Below are 12585 nucleotides of genomic sequence, written 5' to 3' on the forward strand. Positions count from 1 at the left end.
CTTGCTGTCCAGAGGCAGAGGCCAGGGCCAGGGCAGGCGTGCAGCCCACCCGGGACTGTGGGGCCAAGAGCAGGGCCGCACCAGTGCCAGGACCAGACTGCCCAGCTAGGGCAGGTCCCCCGATAGACGTTTGCTCCCCGAAATGTCACCTGCCATGGATGTGAGAAGTTACTCAGCACCTCCTTCCTGGTACCAAGTCCCTTCTGCTGGTTTAACAGATGACATAGGCTTGATGTATTCAGGAAGCTTTGTTGATAATTTACAAAGTAACAGATGCCCAACTGGGCCTAAGTGATGGCCAGTGTTTGCACTGGTATCAGGCCAGGAAAACAATAGCATATAACCCCCCCGCTGTGGGAACCTTGACCTGCGCCCCAGTCCACACTCTGCACGCCCTGCTGTGGGAACTGGAACCTGTGCCCCAGTCCACACGGGGCACCCCCACTGTGGGAACCGTGACCTGCACCCCAGTCTACACAGGGTACTCCCACTGTGGGAACCGTGACCTGCGCCCCAGTCCACATGCTGCACCCCCATGCTGTGGGAACCGTGACCTATGTCCTAGTTCACACACTGCACCCCCTGCTGTGGGAACCGTGACCTGTGCCCCAGTCTACATGCCACACCCCCACTATGGAAAAGGTCAGCAGCCCCTAAGGGGAGCCCCTTGGCAGTGCTCACTATTCATCCTGGTCTTGGGTGGGGAGAGGGGGGAAAGGTCAGGATGGACAGTCTGGGGAGCAGGGTGACTGACGGAACCTCAAACTGCATGGACCTGGCATTGGACCCAGATCTGGTGACAAACAAGCAGCAGCTCGAGCGAGGAGAGGTCAGCACCTCAGATGGGAGCCACGGTTCAGGCCGCTCTGCCAAACCTATCCCAGTGAATCTGCTTCCTGGCCTGGCTGCTGCCACCACAGGCCCTCCCCATGGACAGTGGACGCCGCAGTGAGGGCTGCTCCGGGGCCCACGTGTAGTGGTAGTTGGCACAGGGTGCAGAACCCTCCTGTCCTGGGGAAACCACACCAGCCGCGTCTCTCAGCATCCACTGCGGGCTAAGTCACCGAGACCCATTTCCACGTAAGGACGGTAATCGCATCTGCCACAGAAACCACAGCTGAACGGGAGGAGTGGTTCTCGCATTTCTGTTTTCCCCAGAAATTTACCTCATTCCTACTTATGCTGGGGCTTCAGCTACACAGCTAAGAATTCTCTAAATAGGAAACATGTGTTTTACCTCCAGAAAACGTTCTCTGGTGGACCCAGGGTGCCTGCAGGGAGGAGGACTGGTGGCTGGTGTGAAGCCCTGCTCTTCCGCAGCGGCTCTCCCCAGTCTCACCACTCAGGGGTCACCACGTCCCCACCCTGTGGCCAACGTCCTGACTCAGCACAGCAGCTGCTGTTCCCAGCACGGACACCACAGGGCTCACTAAGCCACTGATGATGCTCAGGACCAACCCCACAGACATGGTCTCACGTGGAAGGTGAGTGAGGAAGCTCATTCCATTCCCGGCTGCTGGCATCTTCATCATGACCTCTACCATCTTGGCTTCTAGGGCAGAGGCTGCTGGTGTGAAACTGGAAGGGCCTTCTCACACTACATGGCCATCACCAGAATTAACATAAAATCCCTACATTTCCCATCAAAAAGCTGTGTCCCTGTCTTGGTCTTGACACAGCGGCAGGACAGCTTCACACGAGGGTGGGAGAAGGGTCTCAGATCCCAGCAGCCTGAGGTGTGTGGGCTCACATCCATTCTCAAGAGAATGGTAGTGTTTCCTTATAGGATGGGGGTTTCTCAAGTCCTGAAGCCATATTCTGGAGTCAATATGTGCATCAAAAACCTCAGTCGGTAACCTGCAGCATTTGCTGGTCGCAGCTAGAAAGCAGCATTTCCGTGGTCATTACTCAAAGTGACTAAGTTAGACCCAGGGAAAGAGTGACAAATCATGCATATTTAAAATATCCCATAGCAAAGATGAGCACTTTTTTTCCAGAAAGGAAATGGCCAAGTTTAAAGGAGGCTATGCCTAGGCTGACATGTCAGTAAGCCTTTTTCTTTAAAAACAGGTTTGAAAGACAAATGGTCTTCCTATGTGCCCTGGTGGAAGTGTGTGGTGCCAGGGATGACACAACCTCTTTAGACCAGAGCCTGGATATGGCTAAACTTTGAGCTATGAACCAGGGAAACTGAGTCAGGAAGAAGCAAACCAAAATCTCCACAGAGAAACAACTGAGTTTTTGCTACAAAAAGACTGTGAAGCTAACGGAAACGACAGAGGGAAGCTGTGTAGTGAGAGGCGCTTTGCTGAGCAGCTGGAACAGGCCTCATACGGTTGTGAGCTGAACACACACACACACACACACACACACACACTCTCTCTCTCTCTCTCTCTCTCTCTCTCTCTCACAAAGCAACAAGCACATCTCCCTGAATGAGACGATGGGTTCTGACAAACCAAGGCTAGTGCAGCACAGCGTGAGGGCTTTTAACAGCTTTTATGTTCTAAAGAAGTGCACTGAGATGCTGATGAACAAGGTGACACTCGGTATCTGCTTCAAAACTACTCAAAAAGGAAAAGGAAAAAACACTGCACTCTCCAGCAATAACACAGGAAGACAATTTAAAAGTATTTCTAGCAAATGTTGTTTAAATTTCTACTTCCCGGACAAAAAGTGGCAAGAATCTGGTGTCAAGCCCTTGAGAGCAATTGGGATGAGTGAGTACTCTCAGTTGTATGTGCACCTGTGGAGTCATGCACATGCTGACATGTACAGACACACACAGACACACGCACAGGACAGGCACACACAGAAATGCACAGACACGCAAACACCGCACACAGACACACACATAGGATGTGCACACAGATGCACAGACATGTACGCACAGCACACACATGCACAAGACACAGATGCAGGCATGCAGACACATGCAAACACAGCACACAAACATGCACAGGATCTGCACACAGACATGCTCAGACAAGCACAGTACACACACGGCACACACACATAAACACGCACAGTACATGCACACATGGCACACAGACACAACGCACACACACAGAAAAACATGCACACATGGCACACACAACATACATACACACAGTACATGCACACATTGGGACACCCAGTATATTCACACACAGCAGACACACATAGATACACGCAGAATACATGCACACATGAAGACATAGATAAGCACACCAATAGTACACACGTGTATACATGGATGGTATCATAGCACACAGAACACACAGTACATGTACACAGAGCACACATGTACATAAATGCACTTATAAGTCACAACGCACAGATGTACACAGATGGGTCTCATAGCACATACACAGTACATGTACACCTCATGTGCACATCTCATGCACGGTACATCTCATAACACAGGGCACCACACCCATAGCACACACACGTACACACGAGTACATGTACCACACATATGCACACATGTATATGCACAGAAAGCCCACATGAACCTGCATATCCTGCACACACACAGCCCACATGTATACTTGCACGTGTACATGTACAACAGGCAGAGCAGCCAGCAGGGGGGCCGTGCGCACGGAGTGTCTGTGTGCCATGGAACACAGGGACTCAGAATGGGCACCGCTCTTTCCTTTCTCCAGCTACACGAGCAGACAGAGCTGGGGGGCACAGTGACAGGCCCCTGCAGAAGACAGGCCAGCATCTCCCAGCGAGGAGCTAGGGGCAGGCAGAAGAAGAAGCATGTCACATGCAGGGACCACGTGGTGCCGGGAGTGCACATTACCTGTCTCAGTTCCTGGGCATCCCCCTCAGAGATGAGCGGCTCACTCCTCTGCAGCTGAAGTGACGGGCCCTCCTGGCTCCCTGAGCAGGGCTCGTGGGGCATGGCACGGTCCATCAGTCCAGACGCTGGAATGGAAAGTCAAACAGCAGTGACATCTTCCAGGAGGTGCGAACAACGCACGAACATTCAGAAGCTCACAGGGAGTGATGTTTAAGACCATCAGCTCTCTCTGGGCTGGCAGCTGTGGTGGGTCCATCTTCCTGAGCTCTGCTGTGTGAAGCCGGGCTGGGGGCTGCCTGGGCTCACTGGGACCCTAGCCCAAGCTGCCTCCTTACCCTGCTCTGGTTAGAGAGTGCACCACTGACAATGTCCCAGGTCTGGCTGTGTATTTGGTCTCTCAGGAAAGGGCTACACATGGGGAGTATCCAACAGGCCACTTGCGGAACCTGGTGAAACGCACATAAAACATGGTCCTGGAAACTGCGGCACCATCTCGTCAGCCCACAGAGCGCTGCGGTTCCCCAGGGCACAGGAAATGGCCGGCTGGCTCGGCCAAGCAAAGCTGGTGGCGTGGCCACTTTGGGGTGGGGGTGGGGGGGTGAGTCAGAGTGCTAAACGTGGCTGGGCCCTGCTCAGGGGTGTTCCCAGCACCCGCACCTGGGCAGGCTCCTGGAAGAGCAGAAGGGCAGCCTGGAGATGCAGTGATACTCAAGAGGCCCTGCATGCCCCCCACTGCATGCCACGTCCTTTATTTAGAGAGCTGACATCCAAACCCTGGCACCACAGGGTCCAGGGAAGGGCATCAGTTAGGTCTACTGCCTGTTCTTCCCCATATTACAAGGCCCCTCGGATACACAGCATGGTCACGTTCATGTATCACGATGCTGGAAAGCAGACAGCATTTGGATGAGAATCCGCTGTTTGGATGCCAGCACCAACTCCTCGGAACGCGTCTCTGCTTCTGTGGAACAGGAGGCACAGAAGGGCCAACAGGATCCTGGACGTGGGGACGCTGGAGGCGGTGAGCAGAGGCTCCTTTGAGCAGAGCAGCCTGATGAATGCACTGTCAGGAAGGGAAGGGGCCCAGCGAGCCATCCCCAGCATATACCAACTGCCCAAGCCCCTCCTTCTGGGGCACAGACCAGCCACCTCCAACACATACAGAAATACCCTCTCTTCTCAGTCCTCGAAGTAATCCTTACGAAGTGATACTCCCCAAGGGGTGCCTGGCTAAGCAAAGGGAGCGTGGCCTCACCCAGGATAAACGCAGGCTGCTGTGGGGACGAGAGAGGCTTCTCAAGGTCCTGCAGAGGAGAGCATTCAGGAAGCAGTGGGCGGGCACCCACACAGAGCGCCTGTGAGGACTGCACCCCACGGAGGCCCGCCACACCCGCAGCTGCACCCAGGAGGCCTACCTGTCTTACCAAAGCCCTTACTGTATACCATGCACACAGATGTCTGCTTTTCTCGTTCATTCTTCAAAAACAATAAAAGCTGATCGCAACCAATCAAACTGATCTCACAACCTGTGTTTTAAAATCTCCAAAGTCCCATCCTATTCCAGCTCCTAAGGGATTTAATTAGTAAGGAACTTTCCACAGCATGCAACTGTTTGGCCTTACGTGATCTAAAGTGTCACAACTAAAATGTTACATAAGGAAAAGTACCGCAAAAGTTCCGCCTGCAGTAGAAGCCGTCAGAGCTAGCTGGAAGGTATGACGGCAGAAATAGCAAACATGTGCCACCAGCTATTATTAGTCTTACAGGCCAATCCATGCACACGTTAGCAAGTCATTGGTGCTGATGTGATGACAAACAGTGGTCTCCTCACTCAGCCCAGAACCTCCTCCTTCCTTGGTGTCCACTCCACTCCACTGTCTCGTGGACTCCTGTTCTAGCCACCCTGGCACGCTGTCCCCAGCCAACTGGCTCTGCCCACTCTGCATCCCCCCACCTCCCGAATACATCACATACATACACAGATGTCCTCCACTCTGCCATTCCATCAGCAGCAACTTTCGCTCACATGTCCTGGCATCACTTAGCTTGCACAGCTTTGGTATCAACGTGTTGCACCCCACAGCTTCTCTGACGCCAGCGCCCACCCTTGTGCTCCTTCAGCACTGCTCTGGTTTCCACTCCAATACCCCTATGTTCTGGAGGGACATGCTGACCTTTTTAAAATGTTAAACAAAAGGGGTTTTTTACTTAACTAGAAAGCCAAAATAGAGAATTTCTCAGTACGGAACACACTAAGTCAGGGGTGTCGGTTATGACATGTTGCAGGGTCAGCAGGATCACGCCTAGCACAGAGCTCGGCACTCTGGGTGCTCTGCGTTGAGCCCTGACCCACTGACTCAGTTACTTCAATGCCTTGAAATATCTTCGAAAAAGAATTTACTTCAGTATACAACGGTTCTGCCTCTAAAGTCATTACTTACTACAGTTAAACAAAATCAGCACAAATTGTTCCAGCTTCAAGGGAACTTAGGGATGATTTCACTTTCCAGGAACGACAGCTGGGCTGCTATGGGCAGCTGCGGACTCCAGCCCCCTGACGTACAGACGCAGACCCTGGCCTCAGATCCCGGCCTCACTGGGGATTCAGAGCAAGAACCACCGGCCCTGCCCCAAGAACAGAAGAACCCCTCCAAGCCCATCTGGCCACGGGCAGATTTTCTTCCTTGTCCCTGGGACCCAAAAGCCTCATCAGTGACACAGGGAAGGAAACACCTACTCTACACAGGGACAGCCCCAGAAGCATACACAACTGGGGTGGGAAGCCCTACAAACATCACAAAATGCCCACGCCCTTCACACAGCAGAGAGCTGAAACGGAGAGCGAGTAAGCAATCCCAACTGCCTACAGCCAAAGTCACTTACTGGCAAATGTTCAAACCTACACAGTGCACAGCGTGGACCTGGGGCTCCTGGAAAGAGATCAAGTGTGTGAGAGCCACACAGCTCCCAGGGGGTCGGCTGGGGTCAAGGGGTGCCCATTTCTAAGTACCCAAAGGAGGTCTGTGAGTGGTCAGCGTGGTGCCTGCGTCCTAGTGACCATGTGGGTGGGGGGTGTGCCTGTGGTCAGTGTGGTGCCACGTCCTGGCACTGAACTCCACTGCCTGAAGCCCAAGTCTTCAATGAGTAGTCCTGCACTGGATATCAGTGCCCCAGACATGTATTACTGTCTCACAGACGTGTGCCCCTGGATGCCTGGGCCTCTTCTGGGTGCTGGAGACATGGTCATGAAGAGACATCTTGTGTCTGGTGAGGACAGAGCACATGCCCCAGTGTGAAAGCACAACAGCCAACCAGAGGGCAGCAGTGCCGAGGGCAAGTGTAGGGCAGGTAACTGGAGGTCTCTTAATCAGGTGGCCAGAGAAGGCTTCTCTCAGAATATGGCAGTCAGCAAACAACAGAGACAAAAATAAGTACCAAAAACATAAAAGGCCACGCGTGGGCTATGCTCTGAAGTCATCTTCCTGAAACCCATTACCCCAGGACCCTGAGAAAACACGGGTGAAGCACAATTGGGAGACATGCTAGGAAACCTCGGCAGCACTCCTACAGGCCGTCAAGACCGTCAGGGCCAGGGGGGTCCAGGGAGACGCCCCCCCAGCACGAGGGTTCCAGATGGGGTTCTGGACAGTGAGTGCGAGAGAGCCTGGACAGAACTGAGACTTCACAGAGTGATGCTGCATGCACACATGCGTGTGAGCTGTGACGATGAGAATGGCAAGGCAGGGGAATATCGGGGTCTGTACCAGCCTCCTAGCTCCTCCTCATGTCTGAAATACTCCAGGACATAAAGAGTCCTTTAAAGATGCTGTGTGAACACACACGGACTCTGCATGGCTTCGCCCCAGGGTAGAAGCAGCCCCCTGTGTCATTCCCCACCCCCGAAGCCCAGGAGACCGCAGTGGCTGGCTGCTGGCTGGGCCACCGGCACTTCACATGACTGTGGAGGTCTCTGGAAAGTTCTTCCAGACACGGACTCCAGGCAAACAGGGGTGCTGTGGTGACGCTGCCACCTGCTGGTCACACGTTCTACCAACACTGCTCCTGGCTGGAGAAGAGGAGTACATTTCTGAGATGTCAAGTCATGGTTTCCACCTCCACTGCTTCTGTACTTTCCACCCTGGGACAGTGAAAACACCATCAGAGGCGACAGAGAGGGCTGCCCAGGCCTCCTGCAGAGGTCCCAGCAAGCCAGACATGGTGCTGCTCACAAGCCCACATGCTGGCCTCTTCCCCAGCTCCCCTCTGCATAAACTCCTTGGGATGGGGTGGCCTCACCACGGGAGGATGGCCCCTCTTGCTCCGTGCAGACACAGACCTCCTGCGGGAACCCACCCAGAGGCTGAAGTGGGCTGAGCGCAGGATGAAAACCCATATGTCATCCTGGTTGTGGTTCCACTCATTCCATACACACAGCCCCTGACTGTGACAGGCGAGGCCACACACCCCGTCATGCGAGCCACCCGCAATCTAGGTGTTGCTGGGAAGGTGTCTGCAGAGGTGGTGGAGGCCCAGCCCCAGCTGACTTTAGGTGAGGGAAACTGTCTGTGGCTTCCCTGAGGAAGAAGACATTCGGCCTGTGGTCAGCAGCCTTGGCCTGTACCCTTCCTGAGGGCGGGCCCTGCGGAGTCTGTACTCACCTAGCTTCCTGCAGCCAGACGACGGCCGCAGAGGCCCTGGCATGCACCTCCTTTTCCCCTCCAGCCCTGTCTGCACGTGGACACGTGGGGGCAGGGCCCAGAAAGCCTCTTCTCCCCTGCACAGTGCCACACTCTGTGCCACGTGTGCTCACAGCTGCCCCCTACACGGGACATTCAGTGCCATGTCCCTTCTCTGAAACCACCAGGCGGAGCTCCATGAGAACAGGGACTGTGGGTGCCTGGCACTACGCCTGGCGCAGGGAGTTCTGGTTCAGCAGCAGCAGAAGCAATGGCTGGAGGCACTCTGCATTGGGACCCAGCAGCCCTGAGTCTCTTCCTCCCACAGGAAAACAGCAGTGTGGGGGCAAGAGGTGGCCAACGGCCTGACCTGCTCAGAGTCTTAGGCTCGTGGCATTGCCCACCCTTCTCAGTCCTGCCCTGAGAGAGGGGCCAAAGAAAAATCTGGAAATGCTAAGGAAATAAGTTTTTAAATGAAGTTTTTACATTTTGGTGCTTATGGGACCAGATCTATCTTCAGGTATATTTCTTTTGAAACTTGAAGCCATCTAGAAATGTTCATGTGTTAGGGAAACAGGTTACATATTAGTGCTGAAATCAATCACTTCCGAGCAAAACGAAACCAGAACCGTAACAAACACTTCTCTAACTGTAAAAGATGTCCAGCAATCAAAGTTAATAAGCAGAGACTACTAGGCTGTTAGAAAAATCATTATAATGCAGACATAGGTCACCTATAATGCTAGCATTAGGAAATATGGTATTTTATGACTTTGGGATTTCTTTAGCTGGGCTCTAAAACAAACTTAATGGGAAAAATGCTAGATTAGACCATAGCAAAATTAAGGATTTCTGTAACGGAGAATGACAGTCTGGCAGAGGTACTGGTAGCCTCTAGAGCCAAGAAGGGATGCAAACCTACATGTGAGGAACTCCTACAAATCACAAAAAATAAACAGCACAGTAGAAAACAACAGCAACAACAAAAAAGCCGAAAACAACAACAACAACAAAAAAGCCACACAATCCACAGAGAAAAATGCGTGAAGCCAGAAAGCAAATAAGGAGCGTCAGATGTTCCACATCACAATCAATGATAGACATGAAAATAAAGGCACCAGCGAGATGCTACCTGACACCATCTGGATGGCAAACTGACAAGTCAGATGACCCCAGGCTGCCCCAGGCAAGGCTGGGGCTTGGACCTGGGACTCTCTCTCAACCTCCAGGGCCACGCCCAATGCCACACACTCCCCACTAGGGGAGGCCTGCAAACCTACAAAAACTATGCTGCAGTTCTCAGAGATTCTGATTTCTTAAACAGGTACCCAGAAGGCAGGCTGAGATGACCCTGATTGAGGCTGAGGTCAGGGGTGGAGGGACTGGATGCCTACCAGGGCGGGCGGGTCACACAGAGGAAAGGGGAAAATGCCTAACTTGGAGCCTGCCTCTGATCTGAAAGGGCCATCAAGCCCTCCTGCCCTTCGGGGAAACCCACATAGCACTCAGTGGGTGATAAACCTGAGCTCTGGGATTTACACACTCTGAGATGGCAAGTACTAAGTTGTTTTCATTCACAAACACATGGACAGTCACTGCTGCAGAGAAATCAGCAGCTGCTTCAAGTGACACAAGTGAACAGTGTACCCCAGGCATGCTACGTTCTGACTGCAAGTTTGGAGAAGGAGGCACACTCCAAATGCCAATGCTCACTTACCTGCCTGCCAGACTGAGCAGCCCTTCTCTATTGGGGAAGACGATCTGGCACTTCTGGGCATCAAGGCGTCTTCGAACAGCTCCATCTTCTTGCTGAACTGCACCTCCAAAATGGGGATAGCTTCTGACATCTTGGCAGATATCAGGCGATAAGCTATGTCTGGCCTCCCAATGAACCGCTGTCGGATGCTAATTTCATAAGGCGTGTGAACCTTTATGTCATCTATGTCTTCTCTTTCGAATCTGTGCATGAGCAAAGAACAGGAGTCATGGATTTCCAACCCAGACACAAGGATGGTGAGACTTCCTGCTTTAACATGAGATGCATTCCCTTGGGAGATAACAGCAGGAATTCGGACCACTACCCCTTCTTTTCCAAGAACTTTGGGACTAGCCATTGAGGTGCTTTCCTTGGGGTTTGTTTCTGCTGGCATCTTCCAAAGCTTGGAACTAAATGGCCACCAAGAAGGGGACTCCAGCTCCGTCAGCAACCTAAAAGACCAAACAAAACACAGTCAACTGAGTTTGAATATTTTCTTCAAAACTGCCTTAGGCTTCATAAAGCAGCTAACCATTTTATAGTGTTCTTTTCCACAAGCACTCCATGAAGCAAAGAGCAGGAATTACTACCTGCGTGTTTTAGAAAAGAAAATTGAGGCTAAGAGCAGATCTCTTAGGCTTACAGACTACAAAGCCATCAATAGTAAATACACAACAGAAACACACATCTTCTGACTAGAAATGTTACCCTTTTCACCCTGGACCCTAGCTAATTCTGACTCAAAATAAATCCTGACCTCAATCTGCAGGGAGCTGTCTGATGGAACTTTCTGCAGGAATCTGTCCTGTCCAATGTGGTAACAAGCACATGTGGCTACTGGGTCCCTGGAGTGTGGCTGATATAATGAGGGACTGATTTTAAACTTAACTACATGTGGCTAGTGGCTACCACAGTGGATGGCAACACTATAAAATAACTGCAAATAACACCAAGAGATCTACCTTGTGCTGAAAAAAATGGAAGCAGGAAAGGAAAAGCAAAGGAACAAGTATCAAATGGTATAAACTAAAAATAAATATCAAGATGGTAGAGTTAGACTCAGCCATATTAGCAATTATACTAAACATAAATAGACTAACTCCTCTAATTTAAAGGAGTATTGTCATCCTGGATTAAAGACATAAACCAACAAACTATAGCTATATCTTGTTCACAAGAGACACTGAAATATAAGAACACAGACACATCAAAAGCAAATGGATTGGAAAAAAGATAGATCGTGCCAAAAGTAAACTCTAAGATAAGGGGTGTTATCAGGAATAAAGACAGACAATGCATAATAGTAAGAGAGTCATTTTGAAAAAAAAAAGACAATTCTAAACATATATCTAACAAAATTTCAAAATTCATTAAGCAAAAATTAACAAAACTAAAAGGAGAAATAGACAATCACAGTTGTAGATTTTAATATATTTCTCTCCATAATTAACACAGCAAGAGACAAAAATGATTAATAAGAATATAAACACTATTTAATCCACTCAGCTTGACTGATATTTATTGAAACATCACCCAACTGCTGAATGTACACCCTTTTAAAGTGTACTCAGAAGATTAAGAAAAAGACTATAACACATCTCAATAAATTTCAAGTATTGAAATCCTACAGAGCGTACCCTCTGTCCCCAAAGAAATGAAATTAATAACAGAAGATTAGTAGAAAATCCTCAAATATTTGGAAATTAAGCACAATTCTAAATAAAGGGAATCAGAAAATATCTGAAATGAATGAAACCAAATAATACGCAGGAAATGGCTGGATGCAAATGGAACAGTCATGAGTAAAATTTATGGATCTCAAAGCACGCATTTGAAAACTTCTTAGGCTTAAAATAAGTGGCTTAAGCTTCTGCAAAAAGTTATAAATTAAACTCAAAGTAGAAGCAAAAGCAGAAATCAATGAAATTGAAAAAAGAAAAAATGAACAAAGCGCAAAAGTTGGTTCTTTGAAGTAATTTATTATTTTTTTAAGATTTTATTTATTCATGAGGGCAGCCCAGGTGGCTCAGCGGTTTAGCGCCACCTTCGGCCCAGGGCCTGGTCCTGGAGACTAGGGATTGAGTCCCACGTCGTGCTCCCTCCATGGAGCCTGCTTCTCCCTCCTCTTGTGTCTCTGCCTCTCTCTATATCTATCATAAATAAATAAATAAATAAATAAATAAATAAATAAATAAATATTTAAAAAGTATATGGGGAAGAATCAGGGAGTTAAGATAGTGGATTAGTAGAAGGGCCCTATCTTCAAAGTACAAAAACAGCTAGATAAATATCAAATTACTTTGAACACCCAAGAAACCAATCTGAGGAATGAGAGAACAAACTACACAACTAGAGGGAGAGAA

The 12585-nt window shown here is 50.1% G+C and overlaps 1 protein-coding gene across 1 annotated transcript in view; it reads right to left on the reverse strand.

Annotated features, from left to right (window-relative positions):
- Window positions 1–3287: 3287 nt before the first annotated feature.
- The window catches only part of LOC129515032 (synaptosomal-associated protein 47-like), a 65487-nt gene continuing 56189 nt past the window's right edge, over window positions 3288–12585 (reverse strand). The window contains exons 4-5 of the mRNA XM_055333729.1: window positions 10184–10674; window positions 3288–3915 (exon numbers count right to left, since the gene is read on the reverse strand). Of these exons, the coding sequence (XP_055189704.1) occupies window positions 3395–3915; window positions 10184–10674 (1012 nt within the window). The 3' untranslated portion in view covers window positions 3288–3394. The remainder of the gene's footprint in view (window positions 3916–10183; window positions 10675–12585) is intronic.

The sequence above is a fragment of the Nyctereutes procyonoides genome, unplaced genomic scaffold (genome assembly GCF_905146905.1).
Source record: "Nyctereutes procyonoides isolate TBG_1078 unplaced genomic scaffold, NYPRO_anot_genome, whole genome shotgun sequence".
Taxonomy (NCBI): domain Eukaryota; kingdom Metazoa; phylum Chordata; class Mammalia; order Carnivora; family Canidae; genus Nyctereutes; species Nyctereutes procyonoides.